At 50.9% G+C, this 25,375-nt stretch overlaps 1 protein-coding gene across 6 annotated transcripts in view; it reads left to right on the top strand.

Annotated features, from left to right (window-relative positions):
- Positions 1-25,375, top strand: part of LOC132382884 (autism susceptibility gene 2 protein-like) — a 77,232-nt gene that overhangs the window by 31,232 nt on the left and 20,625 nt on the right. For 3 of the 6 annotated variants that reach the window (XM_059953401.1, XM_059953400.1, XM_059953399.1), the window contains 8 exons: positions 42-110; positions 613-642; positions 2,772-2,843; positions 3,487-3,607; positions 5,152-5,229; positions 5,407-5,490; positions 7,311-7,530; positions 12,680-13,868. In XM_059953401.1, the coding sequence (XP_059809384.1) occupies positions 42-110; positions 613-642; positions 2,772-2,843; positions 3,487-3,607; positions 5,152-5,229; positions 5,407-5,490; positions 7,311-7,530; positions 12,680-13,403 (1,398 nt within the window). In that variant the 3' untranslated portion in view covers positions 13,404-13,868. Of the gene's footprint in view, positions 1-41; positions 111-612; positions 643-2,771; positions 2,844-3,486; positions 3,608-5,151; positions 5,230-5,406; positions 5,491-7,310; positions 7,531-12,679; positions 24,878-25,375 lie in introns of those variants that run through there. The other 3 variants (XM_059953397.1, XM_059953398.1, XM_059953402.1) reach the window with 3 other exon arrangements.

Here is a 25,375-nt window from a genome sequence, read left to right as displayed (position 1 = left end):
TTTTCCTCTACTCCTCTCCACCTCCAATTTGTGCATTTCAGAACCCCAGTGCTGAGTTGGCATCACGACCTGGACCAGTTCCCCACACGCTCTTGCGGAAGGACCCCAGGGTAAGGAGATGTTTCGCCCCCTCTCTTCTCTCCCCCCCCCCCCCCCCCCCGGTGTCTCTCAGCCTCTCTCTCTGCATCTCCTGTCCACTGGTGGGTCGGATTTGGATGTGGAGAACGGGGTAGTGGACTTTTGAGTTATGATAATAATAAGGAACGGTTCCAGATTGTCCTATACACATGGAGCTCCCTCCCTCTTCACGACCCGTCCCATGGAGCTCCCCATCCTCACTGCCCCGTCCTGCACTGCTTCTACTTTTCTCTCTGCCTCTGCCAGGACAGCAGCAGTTTGAAGAAGAGAGTCACCCCCACTTCATCAGTGAGGCAGTTAAGGTGGGCCGTGCTGTCGTACCCAGACTCAGGGGGGAAGGGGTCTTCTTGACAAACATTGCGTGCTGTTGGAATGAGGAACTGAGGATGGTCTCTGACGATACTGGGGACTGGCATTAAATCAGCTTTAAATGGAAGTTTGACTCCTGTCTTTTGCCTCTCCCTTGCCCCACAGTTAACAGAAGTGTACCGACCTCCAGTGCGGGTGAGTTGAAACAATTTTTTCCTCTCTAGTATTAATGATTTCAAAGAAGGGACCAAGTGTAGCTTATCTAAGTTTGCTGAGGACGCTAATTAAATGGGAAAAGAAAATTGTGCAGAGGATGTGGGGAGTCTTCAGAGAGATGTTGATAGGCTAAGTGAGTGGGCAAGGATCTGGTAGATGAGTACAATGTTAATGAAAGTGAGGTCATCAACTTTAAAGGAAAAATAAAGATCAGGTTACTATTGAAATGATAAAAGATTGCAGAGCAACTTGGGAGTTCTTTTCGATAAATCGCTAAAGGTTGGTTTGCAGGTGCAATAGCTTATCAGGAAGGCAAATGGAACGATGGTGATCGGTAGAGAGATTGAATTTAAGTGCAGGGAGGTTATGTTGCAACTGTACAGGAGAGGCTGCACCTGAACCATTAGATTCACAATTAAATTCTGGAGATTGAGGGCAGCAGTTTAGCCTATGAGAAGAGCTTACTGTGGAGTTCAGGAAGGTTAAGACGAAGGAACACATACCAATCCTCTCAGAATGATCAGAAGTGGAGAGAGTGAGCAGCTTCAAGTTCCTGGGTGTCAAGATCTCTGAGGACCTAACCTGGTACCTACATAACGATGCAGTTATAAAGAAGGCAAGACAGTGACTATACTTAATTAGGGGTTTGAAGAGATTTGGTATGTCAACAAAATCACTCAAAAAAAAAACAAAACTTCTTTAGATGTACCATGGAGAGCATTCTGACGGCTGCATCACCGTCTGGTATGGAGGGGCCACTGCACAAGACCGAAAGAAGCTGCAGAGGGTTGTAAATTTAGTCAGCTCTGTCTTGGATGCTAGCCTGCAATGTACCCAGGACATCTTCAGGGAGTGGTGTCTCAGAAAGGCAACATCCATTTTTAAGGACCTCCAGCACCCAGGGCATACCCTTTTCACACTGTTACCATCAGGGAGGAGGTACAGAAGCCTGAAGGCACACACTCAGCGATTCAGGAACAGCTTCTTCCCCTCTGACATCAGATTTCTAAATGGACATTGAACCCTTGGACACCACCACACTTTTTTAATGTATATATTTCTGTTTTTGCATGGTTTTTAATCTATTAGTTATATGTATACTGTAATTGATTTATTTATTATTATTATTTTATTCTATTTTATGTATTGCATTGAACTGCTGCTGCTAAGGTAACAAATTTCATGACACATGCCAGTGATAATAAACCTGATTCTGAGAACAAGTCACTTAGGCCTGTACTCGCTGGAATTCGGAAATATGAGAAGAGATCTTGTAGAAACGTATACAATTCTGTGAGAGTTACAGGCAGGAAAATTGTTTCTGCTTGTAGGTGACAGATTAGGGAACACCCAAAACTTTTCTGAGAGTCGTGAACCTGTGGCATTATCGACAACAACTGCAACATAACATCCACTCTCCTGCCCTGAATGATGGAGGCCAGCATGACGAGGGCCTTGCCTACCTGTGTTGGCACTCTCTCAGGACCATGTACCTCTGTTCTGCAACATTCCCCAGGGCTCAGTTATTCACTGTATAAAGTCTTGTCTTGGTTTTGACTTTGAAAATTGCAACACCTCGTGCTTAATTGAATCGAACACTGCCCTGGAGCTGGGGATGGGGAGAATCATATCCCTGTCCCACTCGGTCTGAGGGAAATTAGGCCCTTCAGTGTGTTTTTTGTTCTGAGACCCCTGCTCTTTGTGGTTTTTGTGAATGGCTTAGATGAAGTGGAAGGGTGGATTAGTAAGTTTGAAGATGACACGAAGGTTGGTGGAGCTGTGGAAAGTGTAGAAGGCTGTTTTAGATTACAATGGAACATTGATGGCCTGCCGAGCTGATCTGAGAAGTGGCAGATGGCATACAGTCCAGAGGAGTGTGAAGTGATTCCCTTTGGAAGGGCAAGATACAGGGTTAATGGCAAGATCCTTAGCCGTGAGGAAAAACAGAGGGATAATGGGGTTCAAGTCCCTCCGTCCTCTGCCCCTCTCACCCTCCTCCACCCCTCTGTTCCCCTCTCCTGCTCTCTCCCCCATCACACTGCAAGAGCTGAGGGACAGGGATTGTGCACTCTGACCCTCTGACCCTCTCTGCTTTGGACTCCCGACAGAAACCGGGTAAGTGGTGCGCCATGCACGTCCGGATCGCCTGGATGATTCACCGGCACCAGGAGAAGAACAAGGTACGTGCAGCCCTGCCCCGGCCCTCACAGCTCGTCACCTTCCTTTCCCTCTCTCCCCAACTCGTGCTGGTACTTTCTCTGGATTCTGACAGCAACGACTTCCTTGGGTGGGGTTAGTCTGCACATAGGTTTACGCCATGTTTACCCGCCCACATCCCCACTCCCTCACCAACATGTACCCACTCTTCACCACGGGTGCAATGTGTACAAAAATTCCTCCCCCTCCCTCTGTGATTTGGAGCAGCTTGGAGACTGAGGACCACCCCGCCTCCTGGCCCGGTTGTGCGCGAGATTCCTGCTGCGTGTGTGAATAAAACTGGAGGTTGCAGCCTAGTGGGGCAGAGGTCAGCAGGGTTCTTGGGGGGGTGGGGGGCAGAGGCTTAACACCATCACTGACATCTCTGCTCCCTCACTAACCACTAGGGGGTGGGGAGTGTGGCTAGGGTGGTGGGTGGTTTCTGTGTCTGCAAAATGCTCCCTCACCCTTTCCTGTCTCCCACTTCCCTCCCCTGTTCTCTTTCAACCCCTCATCCTTCCTCTGCCCTCTTCCCCCTCTCCCCCTCACTCCTTCCTCTGTGTTCCCCCCTCCATCCTCCCCTCTCCCTCGCTCCTTCCCCGCTCCCCCCTCCTCTCTGTGATGCAGGTAGAACACCAGAAGCTGGACCTGGCCAAGGCTGACCTGCTGTCGAGGGGTCCCAGTGTGTTCAGTCCTGTTGCCCCAACGCACGATCTGGCCCGTCCCATCACCCTGTTCACTGCCACAGGTAGGGGGGTGTCTGCTGGGGTGGGAATGGGTGGATGGGGAGGGAGGGGTTGGCAGGGACCGGTGGGGGATGGGAGAAGAGGGATTGTCTCCTTGCTATACCCACCAGTCTGTACTCAGCCTGTATCTGATCTCTCCGCCATCTCCCAGTTTCTTCTGTTGTGCTCTCGACCCTCTGTTTGTACCCCAGTCAGTCTGCCTGTTCCCCATCCTTGCTCACCATTCCTAGTTCCCTGTTCCAGACCCAGTCCTGATTCATCTTCCCTGTAAGTCAGTCCCCACTCCCAGTCCTTCTGCTTGGATCCCACTCCTCTGCCTGTCCCAGTCCCATGTGCTGCTCCTCCGCCTGTTCCCATGTGCTGCTCCTCCACCTGTTCCCATTCCCGTGTTACTCCTCCGCCTGTAACCCAGCCCCATGTGCTGCTCCTCCACCTGTTCCCATTCCCATGTGCTACTCCTCCGCCTGTAACCCAGTCCCATGTGCTGCTCCTCCACCTGTTCCCATTCCCATGTGCTATTCCTCCGCCTGTAACCCAGTCCCATGTGCTGCTCCTCCGCCTGTTCCCATTCGCTGCTCCTCTGCCTGTTCCCATTCCCATGTGTTACTCCTCCGCCTGTAACCCAGCCCCATGCACTGCTCCGCCTGTTCCCATTCCCATGTGCTACTCCTCCGCCTGTAACCCAGTCCCATGTGCTGCTCCTCCGCCTGTTCCCATTCCCATGTGCTGCTCCTTCGCCTGTTCCCATTCCCATGTGCTGCTCCGCCTGTACATTCCCATGTGCTGCCCCTCCGCCTATTCCCATTCCCATGTGCTGTTCCTCTGCCTGTTCCCATTCCCATGTGCTGTTCCTCCACCTGTTCCCATTCCCATGTGCTGTTCCTCCACCTGTTCCCATTCCCATGTGCTGCTCCTCCGCCTGTCCATTCCCATGGGCTGCCCTTCCGCCTGTCCCCATTCCCATGTGCTGCCCCTCTGCCTGTTCCCATTCCCATGTGCTGCCCCTCCGCCTGTCCCCATTCCCATGTGCTGCCCCTCCGCCTGTTCCCATTCCCATGTGCTGCCCCTCCGCCTGTCCATTCCCATGTGCTGTTCCTCCGCCTGTAACCGTCCCATGTGCTGTTCCTCCACCTGTTCCCATTCCCATGTGCTGCTCCTCCGCCTGTAACCGTCCCATGTGCTGTTCCTCTGCCTGTTCCCATTCCCATGTGCTGCTCCTCCACCTGTAACTGTCCCATGTGCTGCTCCTCAGCCTGTTCCCATTCCCATGTGCTGCTCCTCCGCCTGTAACCGTCCCATGTGCTGCTCCTCCGCCTGTAACCCAGTCCCTGCTTCTAGCCCCTCTGTATGGACCTGTAACTCTGGGCCCCAATCCCAGTCACTTGCACGTACCCTGGACCCTCTGCTCTCCGTGCCTGTACCCGGGAGCTCCCTCCCTGCTAGGCCCAGATACGTGGGGCACTGGCTTTGCGATTGACGTGGTGGTGTGCGTCACTTCAGTACGATGTCTCTCAGACAGACTTGGTGTTTTCTCTCCCCTCCACAGGAGCTGTGCACTCAGCCACCCCACCCTTTGGACCTCCGACTGCACTGAGTCCTTTCCTCAGCACCTCGTCGCCTCTCGGTGAGTCCACAGCCCATCAATGGCCCCTCTTGCAACCCTCTTCCACCCCTGCTCTCCACCCTTCCTGCTGCCTCTACCTCTCCCCTCTCTTCCTCTCCAGGCCTCCCTCTCTCATCACTCCTCACCACCCATTGTACGGCCCTTCCTCCCCGTCACTAATGGCTGTGTCGCCCGCAGATCCCTACAGCCGCTCCCCCACCTACGGTCCCATTGGACAAATCCCCAACGCTGCCTTTGGAGGCCTTGGCAACCCTGCCGTCGGTAAGTACCTGGGGAGGGGGAGATCTGGTGGGTAGAGGGTGGGCTTGCTGTAGCTCCTCTCATGGCTCTCTCCTTCCTCATTTCCCTTCCCTTGACATTCCCTCTTCACCCTCCTCTCACAGTCACCTCCCACAGAGCACCCACCTCACGGTCCCCCTCACACAGAGCACCCACCTCTCTGTCCCCCTCCCAAGGCGTTCCCACCTCACGGTCCCCCTCCCACGGTGTTCCCACCTCACGGTCCCCCTTCCACGGTGTTCCCACCTCACCGACCCCCTCCCACCGAGCTCCCACCTCTCTGTCCCCCTCCCACCGAGCTCCCACCTCTCTGTCCCCCTCCCACCGAGCTCCCACCTCTCTGTCCCCCTCCCACAGAGCTCCCACCTCACCGTCCCCCTCCCACAGAGCTCCCACCTCACCGTTCCCACCTCACCGTCCCCCTCCCTCAGAGCTCCCACCTCACCGTCCCCCTCCCACCGAGCTCCCACCTCACGGTCCCCTTCCCACGGCGTTCCCACCTCACCGTTCCCCTCCCACAGAGCTCCCACCTCACCGTCCCCCTCCCACAGAGCTCCCACCTCACCGTCCCCTCCCACCGAGCTCCCACCTCACCGTCCCTTCCCACCGAGCTCCCACCTCACCGTCCCCTCCCACAGAGCTCCCACCTCACCGTCCCCTCCCACCGAGCTCCCACCTCACCGTCCCTTCCCACCGAGCTCCCACCTCACCGTCCCCTCCCACCGAGCTCCCACCTCACCGTCCCTTCCCACCGAGCTCCCACCTCACCGTCCCCTCCCACGGAGCTCCCACCTCACCGTCCCCTCCCACGGAGCTCCCACCTCACCATTCCCCTCCCACGGAGCTCCCTCCTCACCGTTCCCCTCCCACGGAGCTCCCACCTCACCGTCCCCTCCCACCGAGCTCCCACCTCACCGTCCCTTCCCACCGAGCTCCCACCTCACCATTCCCCTCCCACGGAGCTCCCTCCTCACCGTTCCCCTCCCACGGAGCTCCCACCTCACCGTTCCCCTCCCACAGAGCTCCCACCTCACGGTCCCCTTCCCACGGCGTTCCCACCTCACCGTTCCCCTCCCACAGAGCTCCCACCTCACCGTCCCCTCCCACCGAGCTCCCACCTCACCGTCCCCTCCCACGGAGCTCCCACCTCACCATTCCCCTCCCACGGAGCTCCCTCCTCACCGTTCCCCTCCCACGGAGCTCCCACCTCACCGTTCCCCTCCCACAGAGCTCCCACCTCACGGTCCCCTTCCCACGGCGTTCCCACCTCACCGTTCCCCTCCCACAGAGCTCCCACCTCACCGTCCCCCTCCCACAGAGCTCCCACCTCACCGTCCCCTCCCACCGAGCTCCCACCTCACCGTCCCTTCCCACCGAGCTCCCACCTCACCGTTCCCCTCCCACGGAGCTCCCACCTCACCGTCCCCTCCCACAGAGCTCCCACCTCACCGTTCCCACCTCACCGTCCCCCTCCCTCAGAGCTCCCACCTCACCGTCCCCCTCCCACCGAGCTCCCATCCCACCTCACCATTCCCCTCCCACAGAGCTCCCACCTCACCGTCCCCTCCCACCGAGCTCCCATCCCACCTCACCATTCCCCTCCCACAGAGCTTCCACCTCACCATCCCCTCCCACGCAGCCACAGTGTACCAGTTGAAGTGTTGGTGTTTCTCCTTGTTTGATATGGACTCTTCATTTAACAGTATGTAAGAGTCTGCATTTGTGAGTTTAACCTCTTCTCTCTCCCTCTTTCCCCCTTCTTTCTTCTCTCTCCCCCCCCCATGTTTTCCACCCCCCAACAGCCAGCGCCATCTTCGCTCCCAAGGAGTGCCCATCGTCCGCTGCTCCCCCACCCGCCTACAGCAGCTCTCGGGATCAGTGGAGCCACTTGCACCAGACTCCTCCCGCATTCCCAACTCCGCCCCCCACATGGGCACGGCTGGGGGAGGCCGAGAGGGAGAGGGGGCTCATCTCTGAGAAGGACAAACGCGAGGTCCTGCTGCTCAAGGAGGAACAGGAGAGGTGAGGGATGTCGGGAGGGGGTCAATGGTGGGGAAAGAGTTGGAGCAGTTGTAGGAGGGTCACGTCCACAGCAGGAACTTCTGATCCCTTGGGTCCCTCCCACCAGCTGATCAACTCACTGCAGCTCCACCCTTCTGGTGCCCTCTGCCAGTCCAAGATCCAAGGGGCTGCCCCGCCTCTCCCCAGCACCCCCCGTTCTTTACGATCCGGATTTTGAGGGTCGATCTTCCTCCACCTTGGAAACACGTGGAGATTCTGCTCCCATCTCCCTTCAAAGTAAGGGGAAGAATCGCAACGTCTATGACTCAGACCTTGGAATTCTATTCAGAGAGTACTGCAGGACCGAAACCAATCCCTGGCCCATCTGGTCCCTTTCAGAATCATTTAATATTACTAGCATACATCCTGGAGCTTGGTGTCTTTGTGGTTGCAGTACATTTCAATACATAATTATAGAGAAAAACGGTGAATTACAGAAGTGTGTGTGTGTGTATATAAATATAAAGCAGTTAAATAAGTAGTGCAAAAATTAATTACATTTTTTTTTAAAAGAGAGGTAGTGTTCATGGGTTTAATGTCCATTCAGAACTATGATGACCGAGGGGAAGAAGCTGTATCTGAATCACTAAGTGTGCGTCTTCAGGTTCCTGTACCTCCTGTCTGAGAGTAGCAATGAGAGGAGGGAATGTCTTGGGTGATAGGGGTCCTTAATGATGGACATCACATTTTTGAGGCATCTTTCCTTGCAGATTTCTCATACGAGCAACAGAGGGTGAGAGGTGACTTGATAGAGTACAAGATGATAAGAGGCATAGATACAGTGGACGGCCAGTGACTTTTCCTAGGTCAGTAAAGGCTAATACAAGGCTCATAATTTTAAAGTGATTGGAGGAAGGTATAGAGGGGGTGTCAGAGGAGGGTTTATTTTTTACACATTGTGGAGTGTACTACCAGGGATACTTGGGTCGGCACATTGATGTAAATTGAGGGCTATGTTCTGCGTTCTAGTCCGTGTCTCTTCTCCTGCTCTGGTCTACATGCACCCAGACTATATCCCTCGATCAGTTTCCCTTCCACGTACCTATCCAAACTTCTTGTAAACGTTACAGTTGAACCCACAACCACCACGCCCGCTAATCCACACTCTCACCATGCTCTGTGAAAATGTTCCCCCATCACTCTCCTTAAATATTTCACCTTTCACTCAGTCTGTGGCCTCTAGTACGGCACTTCACTGGCCTACTAACCTACTCCAAGATCAATCTAATGCTTGCTTACTATATAGCCTTCCATTTTTCCTATTAGCCTCTCAAATGTCTCCCTCTACCATTACCCCAAGCACACATTACACACAGCCCCTACTCTCCGTGTAAAAAAACCTACATCTCTCAAAATCTCCGTCAGAAGAGGATTGACATTTCAGTTTTTTTGAGCTTTTCTGATGCTGTGGAATTCAGTACCTAACACTGTCAGGGATGCAGACTCGGTTGACAGCAGCTCAAAGCCTATTTATCTAACCTTGCTTTAAACTGACGATTTTTTGTCTTTTATTGTCACACTTGCACTTTGCTCCATTGTGAAGCACTTTGGACTTATCGTTTGTATGAAGAGTGCTCGATAGATTAGTCATTATTTATTGATTGATTCAGATACAGCATGGAATTCTAACCCTTAAGCCACGCTGCCCAGCAACCCCCTATTTAATCTTAACCTAATTGCAGAATAATTTACAACGACCAATTAATCTATTAATCTACCAAATGATACGTCTTTGGACTGCTTGAGGAAACCCTCAGAGTCACGGGGAGAATGTAGAAACATCACCTCTGACATTCCCCCCCCCCCCCCCAACTTTGCTCCAATCGCCCCTTGTATTACCCATTCCCACCCTAGGAAATCTCTAGCTGTCTACTTCATTTATGCCTCATATTATACACCTCTATCATGTTCTCCTTTGCTCCAAGGAGCAAAGCCTTAGCTTGCTCAACCTATTCCCATTCTCTACCTGTTCTCAACCTGTTCTCTAATCCAGGCAGCAACCAGGTCTTTCCCTTTAAATATTTCATCTTTCACTCATTGACTATGACTTCTAGTTCTAATCTCTCCCACCTTCAGGGGTAAAAGCCTGCAAGCATTCACCCTATCTATGCCCCCATAATTTACTATGAATATACTACTGATAGGGCACCAGGAAGTATTACAAAACAGAGGGAGCTTGGAGTACGTGTGCAGTTTATTGAAGGCAACATCAAAGGTCACTAAAAAACACAAAATGCTGGCAGAAATCAGCAGGCCAGACAGCATCTATGGGATGACGTTTCGGGCCGAAACCCTTCATCAGGAGTGATGAAGGATTACCTCCTCCCATAGATGCTGTCTGGCCTGCTGAGTTCTGCCAACATTTTGTGTTTTTTATTTAATTCCAGCATCTGCAGATTTACTTGTTTTGCCATCAAAGGTCACTAGGTGTTGAAGGAGGGCAGAGTCAGGTTTATTATTACTGACAGATGTCATGAAGCTCACTTTGTGGCAGCAGTACAGTGCCAGGAAATTGCTGTAGGTTAAAATAAGAAAACTGATTCTGGAACTGACTGTGGACTTTGGAAAAGATCAGGCAAAAAGGAGCTCACACCAACCCTCGAAGGGATCAGAAGTGGAAAGTGAGTAATTTCAAGTTTCTGGGTGTCGCCATTTCCGAGGATCTATCCTGACTCAACATATTGATGGACAAAGAAGCTGCTGCTATAAGAGTTTGAGGAGATTTGGTATGTCACCAAAGACACTCGCAAATTTCTACAGAAGTATCGTGGAGAGTGTTCTAACTGGCTGCATCAGCATCTGGTATTGGCTTGGGGGGGGGGGGGGCTACTGCACAGGATTAAAACTAGCTACAGGGAGTTGTAAACTCAGTCAGCTTCATCGTGGGTACCAGCCTCCGTGGTATCCAGGACACCTTCAAGGAGCGATGCCTCAAAAAGGTGGCATCCATTGTATAGGACCCCATCACCCAGGCCATGCCCTGTTCTCATTGCTCCCTTCAGGAAGGAGGTATAGGAGCCTGAAGACACAGTGATTCAGGAACAGCTTCTTCCCCTCTGCCGTCTGATTTCTGAATGGGCATTGAACCAATGGACACTACCTCACTACTATTTTATTTCTATTTTTGCACTATTTAATTGAACTATTGTGTGTGTGTTATTTTTTATATACATATACGCGTGCACACACACACACACACATGCGCGTTTTTCTATATCGTGTACTGCTGCCATGGATTTCACAGCGTGCCAGTGATGCTGAGAATGTAGAGTCAAGCGTTAGAGTTGCAGAGAAAGGGCGGCGTTGCCAGTGATGTGAGAATGTGGAGTCAAGCGTTAGAGTCGCAGAGAAAGGGCGGCATTGCCAGTGATGTGAGAATGTGGAGTCAAGCGTTAGAGTCGCAGAGAAAGGGCGGCGTTGCCAGTGATGTGAGAATGTGGAGTCAAGCGTTAGAGTCGCAGAGAAAGGGCGGCGTTGCCAGTGATGTGAGAATGTGGAGTCAAGCGTTAGAGTCACAGAGAAAGGGCGGCGTTGCCAGTGATGTGAGAATGTGGAGTCAAGCGTTAGAGTCACAGAGAAAGGGCGGCGTTGCCAGTGATGTGAGAATGTGGAGTCAAGCGTTAGAGTCGCAGAGAAAGGGCGGCGTTGCCAGTGATGTGAGAATGTGGAGTCAAGCGTTAGAGTCGCAGAGAAAGGGCGGCGTTGCCAGTGATGTGAGAATGTGGAGTCAAGCGTTAGAGTCGCAGAGAAAGGGCGGCGTTGCCAGTGATGTGAGAATGTGGAGTCAAGCGTTAGAGTCACAGAGAAAGGGCGGCATTGCCAGTGATGTGAGAATGTGGAGTCAAGCGTTAGAGTCGCAGAGAAAGTCAACAATGAGCTGTCAGACCATGATAACGTAACTTATGAAGTTCACTCTGAATGTATTATCAAGGACATGTTGATTACCCGAAGATTTTTTTTGCTGGCAATCACAGTAAGTAGAAAGAAACACAATAGGATCAGTGAAAAGCCCACCCAGGACAGAGATGGACAAACAGCCGGTGTGCAAAAGTCAACAGACTCTGCATGCAAATACAAAAACAAAAGAAAAAAATTAAACAAGAAATATGGAGAAACCGAGTTGTAGAGGCCTTGAAAGTGAGTCTGCAAGTTGTGGAGTTAGTTCAGTGTTGGGTGAGTGATGTTATCGCCTTTGCTGCAAGAGGCTGATGGTTGAGGGATAATAACTGTTCCTGAACCTGGTAGTGTGGGTCTTGAGGCCCCTGTGCATCCTCCTTGATGGCAGCAGTCTGTCTAGAGCACCTTCTAAAATCTGATGATAACAGCGTAGAAGCTGGGGGGGGGGGTTAGGGTGAGAGAGGAAAGGTTAAAGAGCTGAGAGCCACCTTTATCATGCAGAGAACGTTGAATATAGGGAATGAACTGCTAGTAGAAGTGGTTGAGGCAAGCACAAGATTATTGTTTAAGAAGTGTTTAGGTATGTGGACAGACAGGGCTTGGATGGATATGGGTCATATCCAGGAAATTGTTACTAGCTAGGTGAGAACCACGTGTTGGCAATACTGGTTGGGCCAAAGGGCACGTGTTTGTATTGAATTGTTCCGTGACACCCAGAAAATAACATATTTCCCCTGATCTCCATCGGAAATGCTCTAACCCTGATTGATAAACGGTGACACCTTTCCACTTTTCTCCAAACCAGATTGAGACTCACCCACGTGGGAAGTGGGTGGGGGGGGTAATTTTTCCCACCTTTCCAGCCACCACCTCACACCTCCTCGAAGGGGTAACCAGTGTTGCTGTGATTTGCCTCACTTACCCCAATTTCTCTATGGTCTGCCTGATCCTCAAATCCCCCCCCCACCCCTGTCCTGAATTCTCCACTCCCCAGTGGGAGGAGGGGATGATTGTGGAGTGGGAGGGAGGGGAGACAAGGGTAAGATGGGGGGAGAGAGGAGATTGTGGACAGCAGAGAGGGGGATTGGAATGACTGCTCTATTCACTAATGACTCTTTTTCTCTCCCCCTTTCCCTACTCTCATCCCATCTCCTCCATCCCCCTATGCCCCCCTCCCCTCTAACCCCCCCACCCCTCTCTCCCCCTCCAACAGGGAAGGACCCTACTCCCGGCACCCGTTCCGAACTCCTGTCGAGGAGCGACTCCCCACTCCCCTTGAGCGCCGGGCGCCCCCACTTCCACAGCGGGTGAAGCCGGAGCCGTCCCGGGGAGATCAGCCCCGTCCGCGGGACAGGCCGGAGACTGGGGGAGTGGGTGGAGGAGTAGGGAAGGAGGAGGTGGAGGGAGGGGGATGTCCCTTCCCCGGACTGCGGGCTGTGCCTTTGCCACTCATTGTGTCCCCGGGCTCCCCGGCTGAGCTGAGCCTGCTGCCCCCTCACCTCCTCCGGCTGGGGCAGCCTCACCCTCCTCCGTATCCCTGGGATCCCTGGGCCGAGGCAGTACCCCTTCCAGCACGACGCTGCCCCCCTCCACCCACTGAGAGGGAGAGGGAAAGGGAGCCCACTGCCCAGCGTCACTCCCTCCTCCAGGAAGAGTATGAGCAGAGGGCCCGTCTCCTCGCTGGCGGCTTCCTGCCCACCCCTCCCCACCCCTACCCCCGCCTCAGCCCCTCCCTCCTCCGCCAGAGCACCCTCCTGCCCAAGACTCCTCCTCTCGGAGGTCCACCACCCCTCATCTCCTCTTCCTCCTCCTCGTCAGCCACCTCCTCCTCTACTCGCGCCCTCTCCCCCCGACAGCGAGGGGCCCCGGCATCTGACCTACGCGACCTCCCACCCCCCTCCTCCACCTACCCTCACAGGGAACGGGATGCCAGATAATATCTGGCCTCCCCCCTCCTCCCACCCTCTTGGAAGGAAGTGAGGGGGGATCAGCCCCCTTCATTCTGTACCCACGCCCTCTCTCTGCCCCCCCTTCCCAGATCATCCAGACAGAGGGGTAGCTCTCATCCCTTCCCTGGGGGTGGGGGGGTGTTGAATGGCTCCCTTCTCTCTGTTCCCCCCTCCCACACTGAAAGCAGAATTAATAATGCTGTACATATTTATATTATATAATCAGTGTGTTACTGTGGTTTTTTGGGGGGTGGGTGGGAAAGCATCTACAGAATATTTTGTACATTTTTTAAAAAAGAAGATAAGGTTTTGTTTTGCGTGGGGGAGGAGGGTCAATGTGATTTTAACCGAGGCAGATTTTTATCCCCGTTTTCTCTCCCCGTTTTCTCTCTCCCCTGCTGCTGGAACTGTATACGGATTTTTTTTTTAAAAAAGAGAAATTATGCTACCGAACTTATGTGGGTGACGTTTGATTGCTGGTGGGTGGAGGGGGTGTGGGGAGGATCAAGGAGAGTGTTGGGTACATCACTTCCTTAATTTCCCCCCATCTTGTTTGAGGGAGGGGATGGAGAGTTGGGAGTGAGGGAGGGTGTCATTAGGTCCGGACTCCAGAGAATTGTGGAATAAACAAGAGTGTGATAAATCTGTATCTCTCCCCCTCGTCCCCTGTGATCCACCCATCTCCATCTCCTTTTTCCTGCGCCCCCGTCTCCCTCCTGCTTATCTTGTAACTTTACCCCCTCATTCGAGACACCCCCACTGGTGGAGACATCTCCCCAATCTCCTCATCGCTTCTCTGCTTGAGACCTTAATCACTTCCTGTGACAGCTTTTTCATCAAACGAGCCTTGGACCCCTGTTAAATCTCTCTTCCCCCACCTCAAACCTTTACCCTCTAGTTCCAGATTCCCAGCCCTGGAAAAACGCCTGCGTACATCCATCTTGTCTGAGCCTTGCAGCACAGAAGCATGGTCTGTGCCGAGCTTGTCCGTGCCAATCGGGATTCTGTTTGGCCTGTTTCCTATCCACATACTGACCAAATGTCTTTAAAATGTTGTTATTATACCTGCCTCAACCACTTCCTCCGGCTGCTCATGGCCATCTTCTGAAGTCGACAGTTTGGTTGTTCACCAATATTTCTGTGTTCAGTTGTGTCCACTGTACAGGGGATTGGCTGACAGAGCTTCACCAGAGTCCTGTTCACTGGTTTCACCCGTTTCCACCTCTCACGACGGGGACGTAGGATTGGACTTTCAGAGCCTGAGATGGCCAAAATGCCTTTAAACCTTTCTTATCCACATCGCAGTCCAAATGCCTTCATAAAATGTTGTAATTATTAATGTCACATTGGAGTAAATCTTCAACTGCAGGTGAAAAGCGAGATGTGATATGAAAGTGCTTTTTAAGGCACATGGACACCTTGGCTCAGAAAGAGGTTTAGTTTAAATTCAGCACCATGTTTGGCACAGATATAATGGGCCAAATGGCCCTTCTATGTCCTCTATAGTCACTCAGTCAGTCTCCACCTCTCTCGCTTGCCTCCTGACCTCCTCCAACTCTTCAAACAATTGAGCTTTGGGCTCTGAGCCCTGCAGATCTATTCTGCGCCCTTATGCAAGACCAACCTGCACCCCCATGGGCTTTTTATTTTTTGGCAATAGTTTACTGCCCTTCAAGACTCCAGCAGACATGGACATGACTAGTGCTGGTGGGACAGCCTATCACCACTATAACCCCTCGCTCACGAAGCCGGGAGAGGGAGGACAGGAAAGGCGGAGAGCCAAGGTTGTCGATGGCTAAGTCCAACAGAGAGATGGGGGGTGAGACAGATGGTGGCCCCACCCCTTACCTCCTTGCTGGGATCCCTTCCTTGCACCTGAGGAGAGTTTCCTGTCACACCCCTCAGCTGTATACAGTGGGCAGGTGAGATGGTGGATGCTGTGTGCATGGACTAGCCCCACCTGGTGAAGTGAGCAGTATTCTGTCACATACCTGGCCCATAAGTGGGGGACAGGTACTGTGGTAGATTTTATCTGCATGGACAAAACCGCCCAAACAAGTGGGAAGTGTTTCATCACACACCTGACCTGTACGTGGTGGTCAGGTAATATGGCAGATGTTGTGTTCATGGACATCTAGCTGGAGAACCTTTTGATCATCCACCCTTTCCCCTTTAGCCAGGATGAGCAGGCCTGGGTGGGTGTGGGACAACTACAATGCTGAGGGAATAAAGGACGGGTCAGGGTGAAGAGTTAGAGGCTGGAGTGCAGGCTGTGCTCTAGTGACCAACACCGGATTGTCATACAAGAACAGCGACTTATCCCTGATGCTATCAAATGCTCCCACCACTCAGAGGCCAGCCGTTTCGGTCCACTGATTTTCTGGCCCCTGACCCTTGCCTCAATGGTTCCTCCGTGTTTTTCATTGGTGTCCCAGGAGTCTCCCACCCTGTTTGTGCACCTCTACAAGGCTCCCAGTGGGACTGAGCACTAGACACACCATCCTCACCTCCCACACCCAGCCCTCATTCCAGGACTGGGAGTCAGATATACTGTCCTCACCCGCCCTCAAAGATCAGGCATCAGCAGCACCATCCTTTCCTTCTGGAGCCGGGTGTCGGACATACCATCCTCTCCCAGCCTGTGGGACCAAGTATTCAACACACTGTTCTCCCACCACCTTCCAGGACTGGGTGTCAGACACACCGTCCATTCCACACCATCCCCGCTCCCCAACTTTGGCTACCGGTCATTGGAAACCATCCTCTCCTGCAGCCTTCTCTAATCACATTTCCCAACACTCACTAGGCTTGTCTGCTTCTGCAGTTCAAATGCTTGAGTGTTGCCTCCACAGTGTCAGGATGTATGCTCCAAATTCTAACCGTTCCTGGGGAGAAAACAATCTGTCCTTCTAAACCTCTGCTCAGGGGACAGGTTTCCGGATCTTTGCCCCCCAGCTCCATTAGTTCCCCATTCTTCAGGGAGAATAAGACCGCCCCCCCCCCCCCCCCACATACATAGCACAGCACAGGCCCTTCATATGCTGACCTTTTAACCTGTCACACAATTAATCTAATCGTTCCTCTGACACAGCCCTCCATTTCATTTATTCATGTGCCTATCTCAGAATCTCTTAAATGTCCCTAATGTATCGTCCTCCACTACCACCTCTGTTTTGGCAGTGCATTTTATGCACCCTCCACTCTAAAAATAAACCTCCTGACATCCCCATTTATTTTCCTTCAAAACTACACCCTATCCTATTAGCCATTTTCACCCTATGCCTCTTAATCATCTTGTATGCCTCGGGTGTTTCAGGCAGCAATGAAGGCTCTCTGGCAGCAGTCACAGCTTCCTTCATCATGTCAGTAGCTTCCTCTCCGTTTTCATGACTGTTAGTCATGCAAGTCCTGGGTGGAGATGCAGGAACAAGTTGTCAGCCCTGAGCTGATACCCCTAATCTGGAGGACTGGTGGACCACTCTTAGTCTGGCCTCTGCCCTTTGACATGCTTGGCATGGAATAATCCTACCAAGAGCCAAAACATAAAGCCCCGACTCCAGACCACATCGCTCTCTGGGTCATTGAGGCACACGAGCCTCTAAACCATGACAAGGTTGTGGTCCTCTTGGATGTGCACCCTCTCTAAAACTTCCTCTAATGAGACGACCAGAACTGAACACAATACTCCTGGCCAGCAGCAACATTACATTGTAACCCAGACATTCCATCCACAGGGAGATCTAGTCCTGCTCCAGCTCCTGTCGTCTAAAATGAATGTATCATGGGAGAGTTGTGTGAGACAGTCCTTGACGACTAATGTTCTGCAGGGATCTGCTCTCAAGCCTCTGCTTTTAGGGATAGAAAAGACAAGTGAAAATGTAGATGTATGGCCTAGTAAGTTTGCAGCTGACACAAGGATTGGTGGTGTGGGCAATGCAGAAAGTTCTCAGAAGATACAGTGGGATACAGATCCATTTGCAGATATGGACAGAGAAGCACAGCTGGAGTTTAATTCAGGCAAAGTACAAGAAACGTGTCACAGGTAGACAGAGAAGGTATTTGGTATACTGCTCATCTTCAGCCAGGTGGTATGTTACCTTGTAGTTGTACAAGACCGCACTTAAAGTACCGTGTACAGGTGAGGCCGCACTTAAAATACCGTGTACAATTTTGGTCCCCCAGTATAGGGAAGATGCCACCTAGCTTGATTTGCAAGGATGATGCTTGGACTCGAGGGACTGAGTTCTTGAGAGGAGGTTAGGGTTGTTGAGACTGAGAGGTGACCTTACAGAGGTGTTTATAACCATGAAGGCTGCAAATGGGTAAATGCACACTTTTTTCCCCAGTGTTGGGAAAATCAAAAATCAGACGGCACAGGTTTAATGCAAGAGGACAAAAAGATTTAATACGGACCTGCGGGGCAACTTGTTTCACCAGAAGGTTGCCCAGATGGGGAATGAACTGTCAGAAGAGCTTGAGGCAGGTGCGTTTTAACAACATTCAAAATAGACAATAGGTGCAGGAGTAGGCCATTTGGCCCTTCTAGCCAGCACCACCATTCACTGTGATCATGGCTGATCATACACAATCAGTTCCCCGTTCCTGCCCTCTCCCCATATCCCTTGACCCTGCTATCTATAAGGGCTCTATCTAACTCTCTTGAATGCATCCAGAGACTTGGCCTCCACTGCCTTCTGGAGCAGGTCATTCCACGTGGTCAGGTATGTGATGGGAAAGGAATGGGTGGAGATGCGCCAAATGGGATTGGCTTAGATAGGCATCTAGGCTAGCATTACCCAGTTGGACCAGCGGATCTGTTTCTGTGCTGTAGAGTGCGAGGAACATCATGGGGAATCTCCTCCCTATCATGACCAGACCTACTGCACATCGTACTGCAGCTGTGGTCAGTGCCGTTTTCTGCAAAGTTCGACTGTAACCTCCCCTGGTGGTGTGTTCTACACCTCCCACATACAGCAAATGAAGGCAGGCATTCTTCACCAGATCATCAGGCAAGATGTAAAAATTATTGAAGTAAATAGTGTGAAAGAGAAATAGCGAGTTTGGGTTCATGACAGTTAAAAATCCTCTACTATAACTATTATTTTTGGGATTCTGCACTGTCAGATTTTTAGTCAATGGGAAGGTAGGAACAAATAGGCTAATGGTGCAAAGATGTAAAATTAAAAAAAAATTAGTCATAGAGCCCAGTAATGGGCCCTTCAACCCATTTAGATTATGCCAACCTATTCTGCCTAGACCCATCAACCTGCATTGGAACATCCCCCTCCCATCCATGTACTTATGAACCAGCATTCACCACTTCTGCTAGCAGCTCATTCTACACTTTTGCCATGAAATTCCTCCTCCATGTTCCCCGTAAAACATTTCATCTACCTGTATCAAATCTGTCCTCATTCTCCTGAACTCTAGGAAATAAAGTCCTAAACTATTCTACCTGATAGCTCAGTTCAAGTCCTGGCAACAACCTTGTAAATTTTCAATGCACTCTTTCAATCTTACATCTTTCCTGTAGATAGATTGCAAGAAGGGTGCCTTACCAGCATCTTATCCAACTTAAACATAACATCCCAACTCCTGTACTCAGTACTTAGATTTGTGAAGGCCAATGTGCCAAAAGTTCTCTTTACAACCCTATCTAGATGTGATGCCACTTTCAGTAAATGATGGATCCGCATTCCCAGATCCCCTTGTTCTACCACACTCAGTGCCCTACTATTCCCTATGCAAATTGTACACTGGCTTATCCTCCCAAACTGCAACACCTCAAGCTTGTCTGCGTATTATTGTGTCTGCCATTTTTCAGTGCAAGGAAGAGAAGTAACAAGGTGTAGTGTTCATGGACCATTGAATCTGGTGGCAGAGGGCAAGAAGCTGTTCCTAAATATGCATGGGTCTTCAGACTCCTGTACCACCACCTTCATGGTAGAAATGAAAAGAGGGCATGTCCCAAATCCTGAGGATCCTTAATAGTGGATCCCTCCTCTTGAAGATGGCCTCGATGGTAAGGAGGTTTATGCCCATGATCATGTACATTAGACCCTCCATGTAAGACAGTGAGGCAACCAGTCAATGCTCCCCGCTGAACCTCAGTAGAAATTTGCTAAAATCTTCGGTGACAAACCAAAACTCCTCAGACTCCCACTGAAGTAGAGCTGCTGGCGCACCTTTGTGATTGCGTCAGTGCATTGGAATGATTCTCTCCGTGATCACCTTTAAACCACTTCATCCTCACCTTGAACCTCTGGTTGGAGTCACCCCCAATGAATTGAATAGGGGAGGGAAGGCTTAGGTACAAAATGAAAGCTTGGTTGGGCAGCCACTGTTGAATCCATAGAAGAAGCTCTCAAGTCTGGACCAGTTGGAAAAATGGGATTAAAATGGTAGATTTAGATTTAAAGTGCAGGCAAGTGTGAGGTGTTGCACTTAAGTAGGACTTGTGCAGAGAATGGTAGGGCACGGGATTGTAATAGAAGAGAGGGATCTGGGAATTGAGATCCACAATTCCTTGAAAGTGGCATCACAGGATCATAAAGAAAGCTTTTGGCACATTGACCCTTCATAAATTACAGAGAACAGGGATCTTACGTTGAAATTGTATAAGAAGTTGGAGAGGCCTAATATTGTGGGCAGTACTATAGTCACTTACCTGCAGGAAAGATGTCACTCAAATTCAAAAAAGAAATTTTATAGTGTTGTTGCCGGGACTCAAGGACATGAGTTATAGGGAAAGGTTGAATAGGTTATGATTTTATTGCATTGAGTGTTGAGAAAGAAGGGTGATTTCATAGAGGAGTACAAAATTAGGAGGGGCATAGATACGATAAATGCAACAGGCTTTTTCTCTAGTGAGGTCGGAGAGAGTAGAATTACAGGTCACAGGTTGAGGGTGAAAGGTGAAAACTTAAGGGGAATCTGAGGAGGAACAACTTCATTCAGAGGGTGGTGTGAGTGTGGAATGAATTACCAGCAGAAGTGATGTTTATGGGTTCAATCTCAACCTTTAAGAGAAATTTGGATAAGTACTGTACATGGATGGGAGGTGGATGGAAGACTAGGATCTAGGTTCAGATAGATTGGATTAGACAAACTAACAGTACCGCATGGAGAAGATGGACTGAATGGCCTGTTTCTGTGCTGTGACTCAGAGTATTTTACGGAGGGAGGGGTAGGGGTGAGGGCACAATGCAAGGAACGAGATTCCTCCCAGTGCATGTGGTGGGGAGAGACTGGAAACACAGCCATCAGCCTCGGACATTCCAGTGTTGCCAGTATTATTCATTGCAATTATTACTTGTTTTCTTTGGTACTTGCACAGGACTGGTAAGGAAGGGGGTGGGTACAAGCTCGCAAGTGAGCCCGGATGAAGAGGTAGGTTGTTGACTGTGAGAGGAGAGGGGTAGTGTAATACGAACTGGGTGGCGATTGGTCAGAAAGGTAAATGACTGAGGAAGAAGCAATCTCCGAATCTCCTTGACATTGACATTTCAGCTTTTTTGAACTGTACTTTTAAACGATGGAATTCAATACTTTAAACTATAAGGGATTCAGACTCCTTAAACAACAGTTCAAAACCTATTTATTTAACCTTCCAGAAAGGAGTTGAGTTTCTGTGTGTGGCCAGCAATGAGGCACCATGTGAGGCTTGCTGTTGGAGAAGCTGTGTACTGACGGACAGACTCACGCAGTTGGCTCTCCTTTTGGCAAGACTGCTCGCCAGCTGAAAGTGAGAGCGACAAGCACTACCCACTACACACCAAACTAGACACATCACAATAACCATTTTGACACCAAGATAAAAAATACAATAGTTCATAAAAATGATAAATATAAATACGTAATTCGTTTGTTATGTGCTGTGTCCGTGCCTGTGATTGTTCTTGGCAAACTTTTCTACAGAAGTGGTTTGCCTTTACCTTATTCTGGGCAGTGTCTTTACAAGACGGGTGACCTCAGCTATTATCGATACTCTTCAGAGATTGTCTGCCTGGTATCAGTGGCCACATAAACAGGACTTGTGCACCATCTGCTCCCATGGTTTCACGTGACCCTGATCAGGGAGTGGGGGGGGGGGGGGTGCTACACCTTGCCCGAGGGAGACCTGCAGGATAGTGGAGGGAAGGAGCACCTTACACCTCTTCTGGTAGAAACGTATCTCTACTCCGCCACCCAAATAAATGGCTGATATGGACAGATAGATTGTATGTCCATAAGTGTCACTTGACTCCGGAGTGTCTGTACGTAGGGGTGACTGAGAGGAAATGATAAATTAGTGCTGGTGAGGGTGTGGAGGGATGGGTTAGAGCTGGAGGTGTTGGGAAAAGTAACTTGTTGGTGTGGGTGCTATGTAGCCTCTTTCCTGATGGGATAGGGACAAACAGTCCACGTGCAGAGTGTGCGAGATCCTTTATGATGTTACTGGCCCTTTTCCAGCATCTCTCTGTTTAATAGCTACTGGCTGGTGCCAGTGATGTGTCACCATAACAAAATTACAATAAGTTACAACAACAAAAATCAAAACATGTAGAGTGCAACAATCAAATATTGAGAGTGTTCAAAACCCATTCAGCCTCCATAGCAGACGATGATGCAACCAGTCACAATAATCTTCATTACAAGTAAGAACTCCGATGCCTACAACGCAAGAGATTCTGCAGACACTACAATTCCAGAGTGACACAAAAAATGCTGGGGGATCTCAGCAGGTCAGGCAGCATCTACAAAAGTGAATGAAGAATCATCCTTTAAGTTGGAGAGCCTTCAACAGGACTGGAAAGGAAGGGGACAGAAGGTGGTGGGATGGCAAGGAATATTAGCTGGCAGATGATAGGTGAGTTCAGGTAGGGGAAGGTGGGAGGGGAGGATGAAGTGATAGGTGGAAGTGCTAAAGGGCTTAAGAAGAAGGAATCTGATAGGAGAGGACAGTGGACCATGGGAGATAAAGGAGGAAGAGGGGCACCAGAGGGAGGTGAGGAGAGAGGAATCAAAATGAGAAATGGAAGGAGAGAGAAAGGGGAAGGAGGATAAATTCCAGGAAATTAGAGAGATTGATGTCTGTACTATCAGGTTGGAGGCTATGCAGACGGAATATGAGGTGTTGCTCTTCCAACCTGCGTGTGGCATCATCATGGCAGTAGAGAAGGCCAGTGTGGGAATGGGCAGTGGACTTGAAGTGAGTAGTGACCAGGAGATTCTTGCTGATTTAGTGGACAGAATGAAGTTGCTAGACGAAGGTCTCAAGTCCACCTTTCTTCATCCCTCCCCTGACCACCACCATAACTGTTAATTCTCCTACTACGCATAATGGACGGTTTAACCCAGTGCGTAAGGGTCTAACAGGCTGAGAGACTGAGAACATTGCCGGGATATTCACACTGAAAGAAAATAAAAGTTAAGGTTATTATTGAAATGGTGAAAGATCGCAGTGCGCAGTTGTGCAGAAGGAGAAGGCTTGGGAGTATTGGTTATGCTGCATCTTTACAGGGTACTGGAGATGCCGCACCCAAGCTACTGCATACAGTTCTGGTCTCAAGGAAAATGTACCGGCTTTGGAGACTCGTCAGATTGATTCGGGAGTTGAGGGGTAAGCCAATATGGAGAGATTGAGTTGTCTGGGACTATACTTTGGAATTTAGAACAATGTGCGATGGGATAGTGAGAGGTCACTCTGTGTCTGACCCCGGGAGTGTGTGATGGGACGGTGTGGAGGGAGATTCACTCTGAGTATGACCCCGGGAATGTGTGATGGGACGGTGTGGAGGGAGTTTCACTCTGTGTCTGACCCCGTGAGTGTGTGATGGGATGGTGTGGAGGGAGCTTCACTCTGTGTCTAACCCTGGGAGTGTGTGATGGGACGGTGCAGAAGGAGCTTCACTCTGTGTCTGACCCCGGGAGTGTGTGATGGGATGGTGCAGAAGGAGCTTCACTCTGTGTCTGACCCCAGGAGTGTGTGATGGGATGGTGTGGAGGGAGCTTCACTCTGTGTCTGACCCTGGGAGTGTGTGATGGGATGGTGTGGAGGGTGCTTCACTCTGTGTCTGACCCCAGGAGTGTGTGATGGGACGGTGCAGAAGGAGCTTCACCCTGTGTCTGACCCCGGGAGTGTGTGATGGGACGGTGTGGAGGGAGTTTCACTCTGTGTCTGACCCCGTGAGTGTGTGATGGGAAGGCGTGGATGGAGCTTCACTCTGTGTCTGACCCCGGGAGTGTGTGATGGAATGGTGCAGAAGGAGCTTCACTCTGTGTCTGACCCTGGGAGTGTGTGATGGGACGGTGCAGAAGGAGCTTCACTCTGTGTCTGACCCAGTCAAGGCAACAATCTCTCCCTCACTGTCAGGAAAAAAAAGAGGAAGGGGGCCATGCACATACTCCTGTCTATGGCACATCAATGGTGCTGAGGTTAAGAGCTTCAAGTTAATAGGAGTGAACGTCATCCAACCACATAAGCTCCACAGCCAAGAAAATTCACCAGCGCCTCTACTTCCTCACAAGGAAATTCGACATGTCCCCCTGCTCACCCTCACCAATGTATTATCGATGCACCACAGAAAGCATCCTACCCGTCTGCATAGCCTCCAACCTGATGGCATCACGGCGTTGTTCATCAACTCCTCTACCTACGATGGTATCAAGACCACAGAGTCTTGGAGACATTGCAGCACATCACAGAAACCAGCCTCCCCTCCATGGACTCTTGTCTACATTTCCCATTGCGTCAGTAAAGCAGCCAGATCTCACCCAGCCCGCACATTCTCACTTCTCTCTCTTCCATTGGGGAGAGGCTACAACCACTCGAAAGCGCCCACCATCAGGCCCATGTAACAGTTCTACCCCACTGTTACATGAATAGCTATTGAAAGAATCTCTCAAACATTAAAAGCTCAACTCTTGATCTCCTTGTCTCATCCTGGCCCTTACACTTTCACTGTAACTGCAACACACACACAACACTGGAGGAACTCAGCAGGCCAGGCAGCCTTGGCCCGAAACGTCAACTGTTTACTCGCTTCCATAGACACAGCCTGGCCTGCTGAGTTCCTCCAGCGTTTAGTGTGCTTTGCTTGGATTTCCAGAATCCGCATAATTTCTCCTGTTTGTGACTGCACTTTGTTCTGCATTCAGTTTTGCTTTGTACAACCTTGATGTGCCCATGTATAAAATGATCTGCCTGCAGGTACACAAAATCTGTTTACTCTGTCTCTGTACATCTGACCCTAATGCAACAATCTGTCCCACACCAACTCCTCCCCCTCCCCTTCTCACTGCCTCCCACCCACTCTCTCTCCCTTCACACCTACTCTCTCCCCACCCCCACCACCTGTCTCACTCCTCCTCTTCCCGTAGCAAGGAGAGGAAGCCCTCGCTCTCTGGGAACTCACACCAAGCGACGGGAGGCAGCTGCAAGATGTTCCCTGCACCCGCACTGATCCTGTTCTGTGTCTCCGGTGAGTACAACCAGGGTACCCACAGCACAGACCTGCACGGGTAGGGAATAGAGTGGGGAGAGGGGAACGGAGGAGAGAGAGGAATTGTGAAGAAGGTATCAGGGAGGGTGAGAGTGAGAGATAGAGTGTGGCGGGGGGTTTTTATAGATTGGAAGACTGGATACAGGAGGAGGGACAGAATGGGTCAGGGAGAGAGAGGATGAGGGGATGGAGGAAGAAAGGGAATAGGGAGAGGTGAGGAGGGGCTAAAGGAGGCGTTGAAAGAGTGGTGGGGGCAGAGAGAGACAGAAGGGTTCAGTGAGTAAAGCTGGTGGTGGGTGAGGGAATGTGAGAGAGGTTGGGGAGGGGAAGAGGGAGATAGGAGTGAGGGGAAGAGGGAGATAGGAGTGAGGGGAAGAGAAGCATTGAAAGAGTCATGTCCTACACAAGCATCACCTTCTCTCTCTCTCCCTCCTTACCCAACCACCAACCTCCCACGCCTTCCTCCCCCACCGCACT

This window comes from Hypanus sabinus, chromosome 29, assembly GCF_030144855.1.
Source record: "Hypanus sabinus isolate sHypSab1 chromosome 29, sHypSab1.hap1, whole genome shotgun sequence".
Classification (NCBI taxonomy): Eukaryota; Metazoa; Chordata; class Chondrichthyes; order Myliobatiformes; family Dasyatidae; genus Hypanus; species Hypanus sabinus.
This window is presented reverse-complemented; position numbering and strand designations above follow the sequence as displayed.